The sequence below is a fragment of the Nyctereutes procyonoides genome, unplaced genomic scaffold (genome assembly GCF_905146905.1).
Source record: "Nyctereutes procyonoides isolate TBG_1078 unplaced genomic scaffold, NYPRO_anot_genome, whole genome shotgun sequence".
NCBI classification, from domain to species: Eukaryota; Metazoa; Chordata; class Mammalia; order Carnivora; family Canidae; genus Nyctereutes; species Nyctereutes procyonoides.
In genome coordinates this window covers 9,670,510-9,691,084 of record NW_026575035.1, presented here as the reverse complement: position 1 = coordinate 9,691,084, position 20,575 = coordinate 9,670,510, and the positions used below count along the sequence as shown (strand labels likewise).

Genomic DNA, 20,575 nt, shown 5'->3' with positions numbered 1-20,575 from the left:
TACAGAATATAACTTCTTGGGGGGATTAAAAATTAATTTTAAAGGAAAAACACAAATTTTAAAAATATATCATTTAGTAGAGAACCTAAGCTGCCTATTTCTTCCCTTTCTGGCAAATCTAAAAACACTATTATAAAATACAATCTACATTTCTGAAAACTATTCTGCTTCTCTTATATCTTTTGTTCTTAAATCTCAATCTAATTAGGGAAGGTGATGTTGAAGGTTCTTTAACTTCAGGTTCAACTCTGCATTTTAGCCTTGCTCTTGTTGACAATCGAGTCAGTAATGAAGAGTAAAATAACATCACCAGCTTTTTTTTTTTTTTTAAGATTTTATTTATTCATGAGAGACAGAGAGAGAGAGAAAGAGAGAGGCAGAGGCACAAACAAGCAGGCTCCATGCAGGGAGCCTGATGTGGGACTCGATCCTGGGACTCCAGGATCACACCCTGAGTGAGACGCTCAACCGCTGAGCCACCCAGGCGTCCCTCATCACCCCAGCTTATATCTTCATAAGCATCAAATACCTAGAAATGGCTTTTTAAAAGATTTTATTTATTTATTCCAGAAGAGAGAGTATGCATGCGAGTGAGGGGAAGAAAAGAGGGAGGAGAGAATCTCAAGCAGACTCTGCACTGAGCACACAGCCTGATGAGGGGCTTGATCCCTGAACCCTGAGATCCAAAACCAAGAGTGGGACACTTAACTGACTTAAGCCACCCAGGTGACCTGCAGTTCATTAATCTTCAAACAAACAAATAGGCAAAACCTCATTTCTGGTTCCTGATAGAAAATGTTTATTTACACAATAAAATTGTAGGATGATGTGTGAAAATGTCTTGAGAAACCAAAAACAGGGCAGCCCTGGTGGCGCAGTGGTTTGGTGCCACCTGCAGCCTGGGGTGTGATCCTGGAGATCCGGGATTGAGTCCCACATCGGGCTCCCTGAATGGGGCCTGCTTCTCCCTCTGCCTGTGTCTCTGCCTCTCTCTCTCTTGCTCTGTGTCTCTCATGAAAAAAAAAAAAAAAAAGAAAAAGAAACCAAAAACAGCTTTCTCCCAGCCTCTTTTTTATTTACCTAGACACTAGATTTAAAAAGAGTGACCACTGCTCTTGAATGGCATGCTGACTCCGGAACTGGGATCTGTGATATGGTCAGTGAATTCAGATGGCCAAGTTTCACCCAGCTGCCTCTGTTTCTCATTCCCAAGGGAAATGTGTAACTGGAGACCATGGTGCTAGGGAAGTTGTTGTTGGCCTCTGAGACATAAGCATCTTGCCTGTGGGGCTGTAACCCCACAAGGATAAGAGAATGTCATGAGTCTGGTTTAGAACAGGGGTGCCATTACAGCCATTTTCTAAATGAAATTTAGATAAAATTTCTCATTTAAAAAATTATGCTATATCATCCCCATTACCTCTGTAATCTTAAAAGAATATGGGAACGCCTTTAATGTAGAGTGTGTTCTCCAGTTCACAATAAGCTCCATCACTCCCTGTAGTACTATATTCCTCTCTGTCATTCATTTATTTTTACTTTTTCTTGAGTTAGGCTTTGAGTGTACAAACATTGCTTTAGAGACATTGGTCGATTTGTATATAACTGAAGGGAATATTATTTAGAAAGATATTTCTTAATACTTTGTACTTTGGAAAGCTTTAGAAACTACTTCAAAAGCTTGCTTGGGGCATCTGGGTGGTTTCAGTCAGTTAAGCATCTGACTCTTGGTTTCGGCTCAGGTCATAACCTCAGTGTCAGGATATTGACCCCACATGGGGCTCTGCATTCTGCTTGTCCCTCTTTACCACCCCTCCATGGTCTCTCTCTCTCTCAAAAATAAATAAAAAATAAAGATTAACAAACTTCTTGTATACTTGAATGGAAAAAAATACATAATAAAAATGTGTTATTAGAAAGGCTTTATCAAATTTTAGGGGCATCTGGGTGGCTAAGTTAGTTAAGCAGCAGATTCTTGGTTTTGGCTGAGATTATGATCTCAAGGTTGTGAGATCGAGCCCCACATCAGGCTCCACACTTAGCAGTGAGTCTGCTTGCTCCTCTCCCTCAACCTGCTCATGCATATACCCTCAGATAAATAAATAAAATCTTAAAAAAAAATATAAAACTTTGATGAAATACTTGACACAGAGAGAAAGAGCATAAGCAGGGGGAGCAGCAGGCAGAGGGAGAGGGAAGTGGAGGGAGAGGGAGAAGCAGGCTCCCCATTGAGCAAGGAGCCCAATGCGGGGTTCCATCCCAGGATCCTCGGATCCTGATGTGAGCCAAAAGCAGACACTTAACTGAGTGAGCCACCCAGGCTCCCTTCAAAGTCTTAGATTCTTAATGATGTTTAAATAATTAATATAAGAATGAAATCATGGAATGATGATTTAAAATTCTGTCATTTTCATAGAAAATCTAGTAAATATAGTACATTAAATCAAAGTAAGTTCTAAAATGATAAATAACTCCAAGTGACATTTTCAGTTGTTATTCCAACATCTTTTTATTAAAAAGGTGAGTCATATACTTTAGTAAACTTCTATTCTTATAAGAAAATGCTTTTAATTACACTGTACTAAAAAAACTTGACTTTAAATGGAGTATCACAAATATGCCCAAATATATGTCAAAAATTTTCCCCTAAACCACAGATGGAGCCATCTCAAATTTAAATCTTTTTAAAACTCTTACATAATAGGGATCCATATCGATTATTCTGAATAAGAAATACATGTTTGGGTAAGATACACAGCCTTAAAAACTTCAATCAATGTGATTTCTAAGTCCTTATAGAGGGTCTACAGAGTAATCAGTAGAGGGAAGATGATATACTTGGAAAAACTGAGTTAGAGGATTCAAAAGTGGCTCTAGAGATGAATGACAGATATGAACAACAAAGTTGCATGTGGAAAGTATGAATATAACTTTCATGAAGTAGGAAGAGGAAAAATCATTATTTCTAATTTAAAAAACTTCAGATGATATGCAATTATATGCATGTATAATTAAACTAAGAAAACTGAATATCAGAAATAAAGTGTTTGGCTATTTCATTGAGACTTCCTCGAAACCCCATATATGCAAGTTGGCTAAGAAATTACTTTGTGAATCTTCTTATGGGCAAAATGGAGTAATGTTTATATTGAGGCATATATTTGTATGTATTTAAAATATTCTCCTTCAAAGAAACTGGTTTGTGACTAACACACCTCTTGAACTGCTACTAACAATAGTGTTCCTTTCTTTCTTCATTTTTCTGTAGAATCAGTTCAAAACAATCACTGGACTAGTTTCTTCCAGTAGAGTTCCTCCAAAAATAATTTTCATAGAGTAAATTTTAAGAAACTGTTTAACACATATGCAGCTGTTACTTTCAAATTATGTTAATTACTTGAAACAGTTACTTTCGACTGTCATATGTAGGTGTTAAAAATAGTTTCAGTTAAGTTCTAAGTTATGCAAATTATTCCATAAAAATTAGATTGCATTTCTGGAGAAATGCCATCTGGCAGGAATTGATAAAGAAAGAACTTTGAAAACTAAAATGAACAATTACTTTGAAATGTCCTTCTTTATTTACATGGTCAATGAATAAGACAGAGACATAAAGATTAATAATGAGCCCAGAGGTACTGTCTAGGCGTATACAAGTATGTACATGAAGAAAAGCTTTAAATATTTGAGTTATGGCACATTAAGAAACTATGATGTTCTCAGTAATACTGCCCAACAGAACTTTCTGGTTTTTTTAATTGTAATTACTTTAATTTTTTAAAAATTTATTTATGATAGTCACACAGAGAGAGAGAGAGGCAGAGACACAGGCAGAGGGAGAAGCAGGCTTCATGCACCGGGAGCCCGACGTGGGATTCAATCCCGGGTCTCCAGGATCGCGCCCTGGGCCAAAGGCAGGCGCCAAACCGCTGCGCCACACAGGGATCCCTAATTGTAATTACTTTAAATGAGGCTAGTGGCTTCTGTTTTGGACAGTGCAGTTGTAGGACATTGGTGGTTCACATTAGCTGCTTACTGAATATGGAAGGGCTTCTGGAAACTGTGAACCTAAGAATCTTAACACAGTTCTAAGCCAAAGGTTTTATGGATCTTCATCATAATCCTTATAATCAACTTAACTAGAAAAACATTCCACTTGAAAAAGAAATCAACATAAAAAGAACTTTCAAACCATAGTACATGAACTCTAATTTGGTGCTGTCTTCTAATTATAGCAGATAACATAAAGATGACAGACACATAGGACACAAAAAACACAGACACAAAGCAGCAATAAATTAAGTACCTATACTCACGGATTAACTATTTACAATACATATAGAAATAGGTGGGAATTTGCAGAAGGCAGAGATGAACTAGTCACATTACACTTCTATCCTGAGAAGCTTCTCAAAGTAAGGGAGCTTTAAATGTGGAAAAATGTAAATTTATATCCAACAAATAGAGAGTATAAAGAATACTCATGTAGCCATAACCAGCTTCAATAGTTGTTAACTCAGGACCAAAGTTGTTTTATCTGTATTCCTGTATGGGGATTTTAGATATAATCTTTCTTCGAAAAACGGAGTAAGAGTGCTTGATTAATTTAAAGGTATTCCCAGAAAAAGAACTGATGTGCTGGGATCATAAAGTTAGAGGATATCAGTGTGAATGAAGCCCACGGAGAGAAGAGAGGGAAAAGGGAGCACGGAGGAGGTGGTATAAACCAGAGAAACCCACACAGAGCACAGGTGAGCTGCTGTATTTTAGTTTAAAGCAACAGGGAGGGCAGCCCAGGTGGCTCAGCGGTTTAGCACCACCTTCGGCCCAGGGCATGATCCTGGAGACCTGGGATAGAGTCCCATGGCAGGCGGGATCCCTGCATGGAGCCTGCTTCTCCCTCTGCCTGTGTCTCTGCTTCTCTGTGTCTCTCATGAATAAATAAATACTTAAAAAATAAAATAAAACAACAGGGAGGTGGTACAGGTTTGAGAGAGGAAAGAGTTAAATAAAGGAACTAAAGTTTACTTGGCAATTACCCAAATTCTGACTTTAGAAAAACTACTGCAGGTAAAGTAGAAAGGAGGATATTGCACTGCTCCGGTAGTTACCTGTTCAAATAAAACAAAAAACACTTTTCTCACATGCTAAAAAGAGTGTTCCACTCATTTTAGGAAAGGCTTCGCTACTGAGTATTTAACTACGGCTCACTTCACTTAATACTGAATTTTTTACTGGGCCTGAACACACAGAATTGTTAGTTGCAGAATAATTAATCCTTTTGTCTCATTTGTGAAACTCCTAAGAATATCAATAATATAAAACTAGTATTTCAATAATATAAAACTAGTATTACATTTCAAAATTTGTTTAAATTTTATTTTCATTTTTTAAAAATTTTATTTTCAATTACCACTAATACAATTTTAAGATAAGCAATTAATATGTCAAATGTAAAATATTCCAGTCTAAGTTAAAATATGACAAAGGGTTTTTTCCAAGAAATATGTGAGGAATATATTTAGTTTTTTGGAAAGAGGGCAAGTGGGAGAATAATGAGGGAAGAGTTGAGGTGGGAAGGAAAGAAGGTTAGAGATGTGAGGAAATGGTTAGTTTTAGAGTGACTTTTCAAAAAAATGGAAAAAAAATGACAAGACAACTTTTAAAATGACAAATCCCAGCTTACTTTTTTGGTTTTCTGGAAGTAGAGTTCAGGAAAAGCATGGAACCAGTAAGCCAACTGGGCTATGTAGAAAAACTTCATTTGAAATCTGCACAAGAAAGCAAAAAAAAATGGTTTTAAAGCATAGTATTTTTAAAGGATAAAGTAAAAACAAGCACTGGAAATCAGGATGTACTGAGTAGCCACCTTCGTGTTATCATTTCAGGTCTCCGTGCAGTACTCTGTGCACCTTTCACGGCTCCCCAGCAGCCACTTCCCTGCATCCCTAAGAATATTCTCACCACCAGTTGATTCCTCTGGATTAAACAGCAGATGCAAAGATATTATCTGCAGAACGCTGATGACCTGCATGCTGGCTGGGAGCAACCAGACCACCTTGTTTACTAGTAAATTAATACTAATTAGTATGTCATGTTAGCTACTGAAAATGTAACAACATGACTTTGGGGGAGTCACCTCACAGACTTTTAAGGTTTCATCAAAAGGAAACAAAAAGATGGACACAAAAGTGAAGGTGTATAGATGAATGATCACCTGAAATTAGTATAATCCCAACTGCAACCCCCCCACCCCTGGCTTTTTTCTTAGGGAAATATGGTAACTCTACTTGGGTAAAATCAATAGTCTCTTGACATTATACCCCTCCAGTCCTCCCATTTTCTCTTTGTTCTACCTTCACCCTCTTCTCCAGACTTCTAGAATAGAAAACACAAAGCCAAACAGAAATAAATTTTTGGGGGGAGAGGGGCAATAGTCCCATATAAATATGTTTATAACCCTACTGCATAAAAGCTCATTTTTAAAAGTCAGAATGACTCAGCATGGCTATTACTGCTGGACTTAAAACAAAGGTATGCATGGTCATGTTATTCCCTTCATATCTTTTTTCCAATTCTCACATAGCAATACATTTACTGAATGCTGTCTAGGTGATAAACACCTACATACAGCCTGGCACAATGAAGTATATATAATATAGAGTTCCTACTGCAGTCAAGGTACACAGTCTTGTGGGCATGAGCACAATGTAAGACTTACATAAATGAAACAATTATAGCACATTCAAGACAATGTATAGATATTACTAAAATATTATGCACCAAAATGACAAATTCAGGAAAGCAAACAACAATATAGGCTAAAGTAGCAAGGAAAAATAATATGGAATAGTTGTGTTAGTGCTGGGCTTGAAAAATGAGTCATTTAGCTAAATGTCTTTGCAACACTGAGCTGTTTTTACAGGACTGTACAGAAACCTTGGGGGATAGAAGATAAAGAGACAATCGCCATCTTGAAGTTAACAGTGTAAGAGAATAAGAAATGAAAGGAGTAAAAAGAGACTGAGGCATAGAAAAGGAGAAAAAGTACAGAGAAGATGGAGAACTGATGAGAAGAAAGGATGAGGAGAAAGGAAAACAGAACTAAATTAAGATTATTGTTAAAATCAGTATTTTCAAGCTAATGAACACGGAAATATTATCATATAGATGAAAAAAGTGCACAGGAATTTTTTTTTCTTATGGCAGAGGGACTGCCAATGGCACACCTACATACCATACATTGGTATGAATTTGCCAAAGCCCTAAGGAGAATGACAAGAATGGGTTCTGCTTAAAAGTGACATGACCATGGTCCTTAACTAAGAAAAGCCTGCTAAAATGACTTACGTCATCAGGTTATGGGGGTAAGCCCTCCACAAGATAGTTGGGTCTGAGATGTAGTTTTCCTAAGAAAGAAGATATGAAAATTAGCCTATTGAGTATAATGTAAACTTTTTGGAGAATAAGACAGTATTTGCATTTCTTACACATCTATAATTTCCCAGATTGGGCTCCAAAGAGCCCACTGAAGTTAAACTTTTTAGTTGTTTTAGTTATTTTTGATTCAGTTGAATTGCTTATTTTAGCAAAGTGAAAATCACTATGAAAGATATAAAGTCAAATAAGCATAATTCCTGGCCTCAAAATTCTTTCAATCCAGTAGGGTAAAAAATACATGTATGCGAACAAACATAAAACAACCAAAAAACAGTAATGGTACATAACAGTGGTAACAACAGCTATGGGAGAATTTTGTCTTGGGCGATCACAGAAGGGATTTGGGAAAGACGCAGCACCTGACAGGAGATGGAGGATCAAAGTGCTGCCAAGTTTTATAGGGTGATGTCCACACACTAACCTAAATCTTTTTCTTAGATAACCAGATCTATTCAGTGAGAATTACTGCACATGTACAAACATTAAAAAAAAAAAAAACCTCTCAAGTGAGTTAGTTTTAATAAGAATATTTTCCTACTGAAATGTAACACTTCTAGGTTTAAAGAAAATTATACGATAGATTTTAAGTAGAAATTACATATATTTATAAAGTATCATTAAAGCAGCGGCATAAAATGCAATGAGCCCTGGAAAGATTAAGTCTTAGTCTATTTCCAACATTAATATTGTACACGTTGCCTGTTTATTCATCTCTAACACGGCAATTAAAAATGATTGTGTCCTAACAAAGTAAAAAATATGTAAACTCTAGAGTGCATATAAATTTCAGGGATTGTTAGTAATAATACTAATGTAAATATTATCTCCCCCCTCACTAGTTAGAATTATATACTTAAAGGTTTTGATAATTTTAACTGAAAAGTTAACACAATATTTTAAGTTGCTTCCACACTACTCGGACTGTTTTTAAAAGAAGAAATGACTACAAACATTACAACTCATACAACCCAGTAAAAGTTATCGCTGACTTCTTACTTTTTTTTGCTAATACAGAGATACCTGCCAATGACTACAAGATATAAAAACAACATTCAGACTGACTAAAAATGAGTAAGACTTTCTGAAACATTAAACACAGTTTAGAATTTCTGCCACATAAAAACTAATGTAAGGAGACTTATCGTTGAAAATTGATTTATACTAGTTCAATGGGAGAATTCCTAATCTTAGATAAGAGTAGGAATAGAGGAGGGATTTTCTACGGTTCAGGATTTGCTTATAAGCATTAATAATAGGACATCATTTTCTGTTCTGGGTATGTAACATAAATACTTTGTGAAATGAAAATTTAAGCACAGTGTATACTTACAGATATTAGAATGAATGTGCCCCAAATACAAGAAAAAAGGTAGAATGCACTAAGCTGACCAGATTCATTAAACTTGCTGTGTTTCGTTTTGGAGAAATGCATTCGCCTGTTAATTTTCTAAAAATAAAAACAACCGTAATTAAGAATATATTATAAAGCATATTCAATATGTGACTACCGTAAGTATGGAGAGCTAGTATTTTATAAAGTATAGATTTCTAAGATTGTATACTTACATCCAACACATACTCTTGAATTATGGCATGAATAATTATCGCCACTAGCATGTAGAAGAAAACTGTAGCCAAATCTTTGATACCATAGTAATAAAGGGATGTTGATTCAGTAGCTTGTTCTTCTGAAGGCCAAAAAGGACAGAACACACATACACAAAAATATACATAAGATTATAAAAACAGCACTAAGTACAACATAGTTATGGAAACAAACAAGAAAAGACTAACCTAATAAATAAGTCCTATAGAAACATTATAGGTGATTTGCTCTTGGACATCTTAAGTCTTAGAACAATTAAAATTGAAGACTATCCAGAAATCTAAGTCCTCAGAAATTACTTACAAAAGACTTGACACATGTTAGTTACAGCCATTAAAGACCAAAAAACAGGGAAGGGGAGGCCATACTCAGATCCTTGGGAAGACTCTAAAGTTGGTATTATTCCAGGCAGAGATTAGGTTACATCAAAGTTATACTTAGCCTATTTTTCTGTCTTTTCAAAAAATTTTTGAAATTTTCTACCTCTTTTCAACTAGACACTTCATTATGATTCTGATAGAAAAACTGATTTAACCTCTATTTGAATGGAGTTTTGACCTATAAGCACTATAGATAGAGGCAACTGCTACTTAAAATTGTTTTTGATCCTTGAAATTATTCTATCTTTCAAAACAAATCTGAATCAAATACTTGTGAATTGCTGTTAAGTTGTTCTCAAGCTTTATGTTTATGGAAACTATTTGGAGAAAAAAGCATTACTCTTCTCTGGCATATTCAAATTTCAAAACAACTTTGTCATTTTGAATGATCTGATTATCTAAGTCACTAAACCAAATATGGTTGACCCTTGAACAACACAGGTTTTAACTGTGTGGGTACAATTACCTTTAGATTTTTTTCAAGAAATACAGTACTGTCAATGTACATTCTTGCCCTTAAATTTTAATATTTTCTTTTTTCTAAAATAACAGTTTCTTTTCTCTAGTTAACTTTAAGAATGCAGTATATACCACACATAACATATAAAGTATGTGTTAACTGACTATGTTATTGGTAAGCATTCTTCTGGTCAACAACAGGCTATTAGTAGTTAAGTTTTTGGGAACTCAAAAAATTGTATGTGGATTTTTGATTGCACAGGGGTTGATGCCCCTAACCTCTGCATTATTTAAGGGTCAAATACATTTATGCAACTATATAACTGAATTAAACCCAATTCAATGTTAAATAATTGATCTTAAATTCTAAATATAGAGTCAAATACTTGTCTGAATATGTTAATATTTTATTAACCAAATACTCTCACCCATGCTGGTTAATTGTATATCACTGTATTCAACTATAAGCAAATTCCAATAACTTGACTTTCACATTGCATAATTTAGAAATAAAACTTTTAGGGGCACCTGGGTAGCCCAGTTGATAGAGCATGTGATACTTGATCTCAGGGTCATGAGTTCAAGCTCCACGATGAGAGTGGAGCTCCCATTAAATTAAAAAAGTTAAAAAAAAAAGAAGAAAAAGAAAGAAAGAAAGAAAGAAAGAAAGAAAGGAGGAAAGAAAGAAAGAAAGAGAAAGAGAGAGAGAAAGAAAGAGAGAAAGAAAGAAAGAAACTTCAAAAACTAAAGCCTGAAAGTGTAGTTTGGATGCTATTATAATTCCTGGAGCTTACTGACATTTAGAGGTAGAGTACAACAAAAACACGAAAATAAAATAGACTTAAAAGGATTGTTACTTTAGGTCCAAAACATAACTCACAGATCAGAAAAACTGAACCTAAAAACATTGTACCTTTAGAAACCGTGACTGAATAACACTTTGGACAAATATATAATATCTATTCTTAGAATTTTCTTATGAAAAAGATCAGAGGGAAAGGAAAAAAAAAAAAAAAGTCCTCCAATGGAAAGTCAAGTCCATTTACAAAATAGCCGGTAAGTGTTAAACAGATTATATTTGATTTTTCAGGGCAGCCCCGGTGGCTCAGCGGTTTAGTGCTGCCTTCAGCCCAGGTTGTAATCCTGGAGACCCGGGATCGAGTTCCATGTTGGGCTCCCTGCACGGAGTCTGCTTCTCCCTCTGCCTGTGTCTGTGCCTCTCTCTCTCTCTCTGTTTCTCATAAATAAATAAAATCTTCTAAATAAATAAATAAATAAATAAATTTGATTTTCACATAATCTATAGAGTGAAGCCAACAAAACATCATTTCTTGCATTACAAAATCATTAAAATAACATTCACTCTAATAATGAATGAAATCTATGAAAATTAAAGAATTTAGTATTCATGGTAATTTCCTAGTTTGTTCAAGTAAACCCTTCCACTTAAATAGAAAATTCTGAAAGAAAACTACCTACCTGTTGCAGGGAGGGTAACATTGTACTGAAGAGTAACAAAAATGATAGAGGCTTTCGCTGTTATCTAGAAAGAAAAAAAAAAAAAGATCAAGTCAATATGTGACCTTCTCCAGAGTAGCAGATCAGGGGAGGAAAACATTATGAGTTCTGCCCTTAAATCTAAGAACCAAGGGCACCCTAGTCCTTGTGGCACTGTGACAGCCCAACTGGAATTCCTAATCACCACGGGGTTGAGCTTGGGAATTGACATAATTCACGAGAATGCTGCAGCTTAGACGAGTTTTGTGTTATTCTTAACTTCAAGATTTCAAAAGAGACATTCTATAGTTTCTGTAAATAGGGATCTGACAATGATTCTCTACCCTAGACCTGTACCATAAACAAAGTCCCTATCAAAAAAGCCTGAAATGTAAATTAATGAAGAAAAAGAAGCACACTTACTACCACAAAAATGGATCAAAGGTGGGGTCTGTGGTGTGTGTGTGTTTATCTCCCACACATCCGGGATAGTTAAGTGGTCAATAAATATTTAACTGACCTGATTATTGGTAAAAGTGGTCAGAACAGAAAAATGGAATGCTTACTCAATATTTATAGGCACCAGATAATGTGCTAGACAAGGAAGGATAACAAAGACGAATGATACAATCGCTGACCACTTGCAGCTCAGGTGGGTCAGGAAGACAGGTAAACAAATTGTTATAATACTATACAATCAGTATTCAGGATAAACGAATTTTTTTGTTGTTTTGTTTTTATCTTCCTGGGGTGGGGTTCTGGAAAGGCTTCTCGGAGGACGTGGTGTGAACTGTCTCTTGTTTTTTTTTTTTTTTTTTAAATTTTTATTAATTTATGATAGTCACAGAGAGAGAGAGAGAGAGAGAGAGAGAGAGAGAGAGAGAGGCAGAGACACAGGCAGAGGGAGAAGCAGACTCCATGCACCGGGAGCCTGACGTGGGATTCGATCCCGGGTCTCCAGGATCGCGCCCCAGGCCAAAGGCAGACGCCAAACCGCTGCGCCACCCAGGGATCCCGTGTCTCTTGTTTTAAAACAGAAGTTCGAGGCACCTGGGTGGCTCAGTTGGTTAAGTGCCTTTGGCTCAGGTCAGAATCCTGTGGTCCTGGGATAGAGCCCTGAGTCTGGCTCTTGCTCAGCGGGGAGCCTGCTTCTCCCTCTGCTCCTCCCCCTGATCATGCATGCTCTCTTTCTCTCAAATAAATAAATAAAATCTTAAAAAAAAAAAAAAGGAAAATAGAGGTTCCTTAGGCTCACAAAGGGGGATGAAGAGGGCAGTCTAGGTAGAAGAACAGAAAGTTGCAAAGGTTAAATATTAGCAAACATGAGGCCCGACACGGATACACATTAATAAGTGGTAGAAAAGGCTAGAAAACTGTCAATTGCTAGAAAGGGCCTTGTTTGTTGGACTAAATAGTTTAGATTTTATTTTGGCACACCTGGAGAATTAGGAGATGGGGGAAGTTCATTTGTGCTTTTTGGGAGGATCGTGGATATAACTACTAAGTGGTCTCTCAAGCTCCCTCAAATCCAATCTCCATGCTGCAACCAGAATCATCTTCTGATCATGTTAACACCTTTCCCCATGCCCCTCCATCCCCCACCTCCACCCTGAAAATTCTTCACTGGATTTCCATTCTTTCTAGGGTAATGAACAAAATCTCTTTAAAAAAAGATTTATTATTCATTTATTTAGAGGATGAACAGGGGGAGGGGCAGAGGGAGAGGAAGAAGAGGAGACAATCCCACAACTCTGAGATCATGACCTGAGTCAAACAAAATTAAGAGTCAGACGCTCAACTGAATGAGACCCTCCAGACCCCTCCAAGAACAAAATGTATAATGTGGCCCATATAATAATCCCTGACCCTTCCCCTCTGGCTTTACCTCAGACCACTGCCTCCAGCATTCCTCCTGGCACAGGGTCTGCACACACAGCTCTATCTGAAACCTTGTCCCTCCCCACTTCGGATTCCAGTCCAACACATCTTTTCAAGGAAGCCTTCCTTCTCTGTCTTAGAGAAGGTCACTTCCTTTGTTAGATTATCTCAAAGAAGGTTTCTTTATTTCCAAACACATACTCTTGGTGTGATAGTATTACTAATTTCTGTCACACTCATCAGAAAGTAAGCTCCATTAAGAGTTGGGACCATTCCTATTTCTCCACAGTATGGTTAGAGCCCAGCATGGGGCCTGACCTATGTTAGGTGACTGATCAATATTGTCAAATACATACTAGATAAAATATAAACTGGAATAAGTACACAAGTCAAACATAAGACTTCTGCAAGAGACAACACAAAAGATAGTAAGGCCTGAACTGAGTCAGTGGCAATGGGATAGAGACAGAACTTCTGAGGCAGGATAAGGCTTGGGGAGCAAAAGGGAAGAGTTGAAGATTACGTATGGATATGTATAGCTTGAACAACTAGGTGAAAAGTAATACTCTGAATACCGGAGGAGTAGCAGCTTTTGGAGCAAAGAGAAAATACTGCGTTTTAGATAAACTTAGATTTCTGTGAGATATGCAATAGGCAGATAAGCCTAAACCTCGAACTCTGCAGTGAGACCCTTGTTTACAGTAGGTAGTTGAAGCTGTGGGGACATATAAATCATCTACAGAGAGTGCACAGTGTTTGTAGAGAAGTAGGACAACATTAGAATCGGGGAGTGGGCAGAGAAAAACCTGGTGGCAAAATAAGAAGGAATGATGAGAGGCAGAAAGAGAATGAAAATAGCTTGATGCCCCACTGCCAAGGGGGAAATGTTTCAAAGAGAAGTGGCAGATAAAAATACAATGGACCGGGATGGTTTAAGAAGCCATCAACAGTGATGGCTTGAGTGATTCCAATGAAGCAGAACAAAAACCTTACCATAGTAGACTGAAGAACATATGAGAAACAAAGTGTATCTAGCGATAGTTGTCAGGTCAAGATTTATGTTGCTTTCATGATGAGAGAGACTGAACCTAAGTGGGGGAAATCTGGAAGGTGCCAGGGAAAAGGAGGAAATTAAACGTATAAGGGGATAATAGAAAGATCTGGTAGGGAATGAAATGTAAGGATTGAGCCAGAAGTTAATCTCGAGGTTTTCTTCTTGGATGGAGAAGAAGGTAGTAAGTAATGGATGAGACAGGTAAGTTCAAAAGGCAGGAAAAGTGAAGAAATTCACATCTAATAAACTCTTATTTTCCCTGGGGGGGGGGGTGTAAAAAAAAAAAGCAGTGCCATCTGTTAAGCATAATTAGGGGCTGGAATGATGAGTATTTATATGATTCCTATAGGGAAAGGAGCTGGCCTGGGAAAAGTAAAAAAGATCACTGGGTGTTACTGATGTCTGAGTTTAGAAACCTTTGATTTGTAATATAATCTATCAGCACAAGTCTATGACTTTCTCTGGCATCCCTTAGCAATCCATGAATGGAGAAGCTCAGAAAGGCAGAGGGCAGACTGGATAGATGGCTGGGTATTTGCAGGGCTAATATGGAAAAAAGATCAAGAGCGAAACGGAGCTGAGGGCCGGGGCGGGGGGAGTGTGGACAAGTCAAGTGTGCAGGAAGAAAGCAAAGCAGAGAGGGTCAAGGTACCATAAAAGCTTAGACTAGATGGAGAGTTGGCATATGAGCAGTAGAATGAAGGAGGTCAAACAAAATGTAGGTTGTGGCTGAGTTCTGCTATACTGGAATTTAGAATCTGGAAACAAGGCAAGCCTACATGATGAAGTCCATGGAATGGCCACAAAAGTGAGTTGCTTAACTGTCGTAGATATGTAAAGGTCTTGAATAGAAAAAGCCAGCAAGGCTTCTGGTATTACCATTTGGGTCATCCACATGAATGCACTAGAGCAGAATGATGGCATGAGTTTCCAGGGCAACACTGCTTTCATGTGATTATTTTTTAATAAAGTTAATTACTAAATTTCATTTTTTGATCATGAAAATTTTCACTAATTTCACTTTATTTAGATTTCACATATATCAACATGTACATACTTACTCCACGTATCTATTTCTATTTTGGAATATGAGGTTGCCGCTACCATAGCTAAGAAAACTTCTCAGGAGTCCTTTACAAATGACAAGTAAAACTTTTCAAAGATAAATATCAAATACCAAAAGCAACAAAAATTAGATTATCTTTTTATGGTAGGCTTCCAAATAAAATTAAAATCTGGCCTCCAGATACTTTAGCATGTGGCATTAAGTAGAGCAAGAGGAAAAATACAAACTACACAGCCCTAAAGGTTTATAGAAAAATCATGCTACTAGCCATTTCCAGGCCTCCTAAGCCCCACACCTCAGCCAGCACTGCTTTAAACTAATATTATAATCAATTAATGGTAAGACAAATTAGTTTGGAATAAAATATGCTGCAGAAATATATTAATACACTCCGAAGTAAAAATAACTGAGTTTATGACAGTTTTGGACCTGTGCATCACTGCTTTCCATTTATAAGAAAAGAATGAAACTTAGATACATCTTAAACAGGTTCCACAAACTCTAAGGAATTCCCTATTTCTGTGTTGCATGTATGAATATGCTCATGTTTTCTTAATCAAAAGGTCACTAGCTTGGGCTTGATTTTTTTTCTTGTTAAAATTATTCTGTACTTTATAGACGAAGGTGTGATTTACTATACTGACTGTACACCTGGAAGATAAAGATGATTTTTGAGCATCACATTCCACTTCCCCATCAGCCTAAGCTTAAATAAAATTAAGCCCTTAAAAAATGAGACAGAAAGAAAATGTTAGCATTAAGGCAAGTCATCCTTAAACATAACAAGCCTCCAAAACGGTTGCAAGATAGCTATAATTGTAAATGTTCCCACAAACCTGGCATGGCACAAGCCACCTAGATTCCTGCAGAGAAGCTCCTTTCTAGTAAAAAATATTCCTCTTGAAACCCGTAACTCCTCACTCCTCTTATCCTCAGTTGGATTCCCAAACACCCCTCTATTTTCCAAATGCTCAAGTTTTCCCAACTCAAATATGGAGCCATTAACTAAAGACCATGATTTGCATTATGTGGACAGATACTGACTGTACTAAAATCATGATTTCAAAATTAACAAGCAATTCTTGATAACGTGAAGTTTCCGGGAAATTAAACAGATTTCTTCAAAACAGACTACTTCCTTATCAACCTTTTTACACATAATCTCTTTAGAAGCTAACCTGATAGGACTCTTCTCTCACATAAAAATGCTGTCTTCTATTTTCAACTTTGATAAAATATCTAATGAATAGTAATAGCTACTATTCATGGCATGGCTCCTGCAAACCAAGCATGGAACTAAAGTCATGATACACATTATTAGTTAGTTTAATTCTCAGGGTAACCCAATGAGCCCTGTTTTACAGAAAGGACCCAAGTTCTGAGAAGTTAAATCTGCCCGAGGTTACCCAGTGTGCAAGCTGCAGAGCCCTAACGTGAATATGGATCCCTTTAGCTATAGCATCTAATGCTTCTACAGTATATTTATATTGATTTTTCATTTTGGCTAGTAATACAGTATCCGTTATTGCTTTGTCAATTTCTTGGTAAATCTGCTCACATTTTCTCAATATATTTACACAAAAGGTTTAACAGGTTCTACTGCAAAAAAATCAACTTCTCTATTATTCTAACACAAATACTCTAATTCTATAGTTGTATCACTTTTGAGATTCAGTAACAATTATTTTAAAAAACTAAATAAAATTAATTTTGTCAGGTTTTTCCAATATGTAGATAGCATGAATTCAAATCCTAAAACTTCAACATATGGTAAGAGAAATGTACAACTTGCACAAACTTCCCTCTTCTGTGTATTACTTTAACATTCTCTTTTGAACTATAAACTTCTATTTAGATCTCTGTTAGGTCTATTTAGATCTCTAAATTTTACAGATTTACGTAGAGGCAAAAATCCACTTGCTATTAAAAAAAAAAATAACTGACATGGGGCGCCTGGGTGGCTCTGTCGAATAAGTATTTGAGTCTTGATTTTGGCTCAGGTCAAGACCTCAGGGTTGGGAGACCGAGCCCAATGGCTGGCTCCTCGCTCAGTGGAAAGTCTGTGTGCTCCTCCCCGCACCGCCGCCTCCCACCCCCAATTAAACAAATAAAATAAAATCTTAAAAAAAAAAATCGTTGACAGGTGAGGCAAGGTATAGATGGTGAACTTCCCTAGAAATATGCTAAGAGATTGTGAAATCTTTTACATAAAAGTAAAGTTACACCATTTCTAAGTATCTGGATTTCTGATTTATATTCCATTTCATTCAAAACATTGCAAATATACCCTGCAGGTTATATTATTCTTAAATTATATTTTTAAAGTCAGGAATTCTTACCATGCGGAGATGGGTTATAACAAGTTTTACAAAATTGTTAAATAGGCTGTACATATACAGGTATTACTTCTAATATCAAAACAGAAAGTGCATATAAATATAAAATTCAAAAAGTGAGTCCAAATGTTTAGAATTGCATTCTTCATATCATACAGTCATAGAGTACTTTAAACAGTCATCAGATGTAGTCACACCATATTATCTGATCCTTGTAACACGACAACGGCTGTGAGAATACTACAGGTGCTGTTATTTCCTTACATTGAAAAACTGAGGCTTAGACTTGGGTCACCCAATAGGGAAGTAGCTCAGGGCCAGCCTAAAAAACGTGGGACATTTGTTAGTTCTTTTCTACCTTCTTTTCGACCATATCTACTACCTCGTTAGCAGTGGATTAAGTGGAATAAATGACACTGCCAGGAATTAAAAACATCTGTCTAGATCCAGAAAAGCCTATTAGAAGAGAAGCGAAAGCAATCTAAAATGTTACACTACCTAATAACATTTATAAAACCCACAGGGACTCCAGTTAAAAATTCTATTCATCATATAAAAATTAGTGAAAGGGAATAAAGGGAAAGGAGAGAAAATGAGTGAAAATATCAGTGAGGGTGACAGAACATGAGAGACACCTAACTGTGGGAAATGAACAAGGGGTAGTGGAAAGGGAGGTGGGGGGGGTTTGGGGTGACTGGGTGACGGGCACTGAGGGGGGCACTTGTCGGGATGAGCACTGGGTGTTATGCCATATGTTGGCAAGGAAAGGGAGGTGGGCGGGGGGGTTGGGGTGACTGGGTGACAGGCACTGAGGGGAGCACTTGGGGATGAGCACTGGGTGTTATGCCATATGTTGGCAAATTGAACTCCAATAAAAAAAAAATCAGGAATACGTAGTTAATACAGCCACCCCCCCAAAAAAAATTCTATTCATTTTATTCATTAAAAAACGTATTCGGCTGTCACTGGCTGCCTCATTCTACTGGTTTTTCTCAAGAATTTTTAACCCCCCCCCCAAAAAAAAAGAATTTTTAACCCAACTCATCCAACAATTGTTTTTTTAAGCACCTACTATGTACCAGGTGCTATTCCGGGCACTACAAACAGAGTAATAAATAAAACCTCAAAGCCTCTGCCCTCACTGAGGTTACATCCCAGGAGGAGGGAGACAAGGAATACATAAGTAAAATAATGAGTGTAGGGGATCCCTGGGTGGCTCAGTGGCTTAGTGCCTGCCTTTGGCCCAGGGCGCGATCCTGGAGTCCCGGGATCGAGTCCCGCGTCGGGCTCCCCGCATGGAGCCTGCTTCTCCCTCTGCCTGTGTCTCCGCCTCTCTCTCTGTGTCTATCATAAATAAATAAATAAATCTTTAAAAAAATAATTAGTGTATCTGATGGGGGCACAGCGTCTATATACAGAAACATTAAAAAGGAAAAGATCAGGAATGGGGCGTGTGTACCGAGGAGCGAGGGAAAGAAAACCCGTAGGATGCTCCGTACACGTTCACCTTGCAAAGTTTATCACCCACATTCAACAGCTGTTAAAGAAGTCATCAAAATACGAGATCTGTGGGAAGAGAATTTACACACTCCTGACATATTTCCGTCGTCTCCTACTTGACGGAACAAAAAGAGAATCGCTCAAGCTTCTCGGCACCGCTGCTGAGAAGCTGGATTCACGGCTCGGACCTTGTGGCTTCACGGGAAACGCGAGAGCACGGCAAAAAAGAAAAAAAAAGAAAGAAAAGAAAAGAAAAGTTCGCGAAGTGCGATAGCGCCGGTGGGGGAGAGAAGAGTGCACACAATCGGGCGTGCCGGACTCGTGGCGACCGCCCGCGGCCCGCGGCCACCGCCCTTCACGGAGGGAGCCGGCGCCGGCGGCGTGTGCCCCGCGCGCATCCCAGCCGGGGCCTCCGGGGACCCCCGCCCGCGAGGCCCGGCCTGCTCGGGTCTCCAGCCCTCTCCGGCCCCACGCACTCGGCGCCCGCCCGCACGCCCGCCCGCACGCCGGCAGCCAGCTCGTCAGCTCGTCAGCTCGTCAGCTCCGGGGCCGCCCCCGCCGCCGCCGGCCCCTCGCCGCCTGCCACGTAACCCTTCGCGGGAACCAGGAACTGCGCGGCGCGGCCGACGTGAGGGGCCGCGGACCGGCCGGGGGCGGGGGCGGGGTGTGCGCGGCGGCCCGGCCTGCTGGGGCTCGGCATCCCGGGGCGAGGCGGGCGCGGGGCGCGGGGCGCGGCGGGCAGGGCAGGGCAGGGCAGGGCAGGCCCGCACCTCCCCCGCGGTCCCGGGCCGAGGCGCCGAGGCCGGCAGCCCGGAGGCGCGCGCGGGCGGGCGGGCGGGCGGGCGGTTGAGGCGCGGGGCGGACTCACCTCGAACATGAGCCCCAGCAGGAAGACCATCGCCACACAGGAGACGATGTCCGCGTGATTCTGCAGGATGAATTCGTGGCTCAGGACCGGGGGGCTCTTGGTGCTCTTCTTGCGAATCGCCATGGTGAGGCCGCCGCCCGTGCCTGCAGGTGCTCGTCCCCGGCGCCGCTCTCCCCAGCTGCTCACAGACTGGCTGCCGCCGCCGCCGCCGCCGCCGCCGCCGCCTCCCCCTGGCTGCTCCTCACCGCCCCGCCGCTGCCGCTCGCTGGGGCTTCACTTCCCATCCCACAGCCAGTACGCAGCCGCCGGGGCCGCCCGGAAAAAAAAAAAAAAAAAAAAAAAAAGAGGAAAAAAAAAAAAAGAGGCAAGCCCACAGCGGGGGTGAGCATGCGCACCAGGGAGACGGCGCTCGCTCGTGCCGGGGTCGCCCCTGCGAGCCCACAGCGCCCCCTGGGGACCGGAGGCCGTCGGCCCACGGCCCGGCCTGGGTG

The 20,575-nt window shown here is 39.2% G+C and overlaps 1 protein-coding gene across 1 annotated transcript in view; it reads right to left on the bottom strand.

The window, feature by feature from the left end:
* The window catches only part of TRAM1 (translocation associated membrane protein 1), a 34,200-nt gene extending 13,849 nt beyond the window's left edge, over positions 1-20,351 (bottom strand). Inside the window, exons 1-6 of the mRNA XM_055318390.1 lie at positions 20,085-20,351; positions 11,365-11,428; positions 9,007-9,128; positions 8,771-8,887; positions 7,351-7,409; positions 5,687-5,771 (exon numbers count right to left, since the gene is read on the bottom strand). Of these exons, the coding sequence (XP_055174365.1) occupies positions 5,687-5,771; positions 7,351-7,409; positions 8,771-8,887; positions 9,007-9,128; positions 11,365-11,428; positions 20,085-20,207 (570 nt within the window). The 5' untranslated portion in view covers positions 20,208-20,351. The remainder of the gene's footprint in view (positions 1-5,686; positions 5,772-7,350; positions 7,410-8,770; positions 8,888-9,006; positions 9,129-11,364; positions 11,429-20,084) is intronic.
* Between the last annotated feature and the right edge of the window lie 224 nt (positions 20,352-20,575).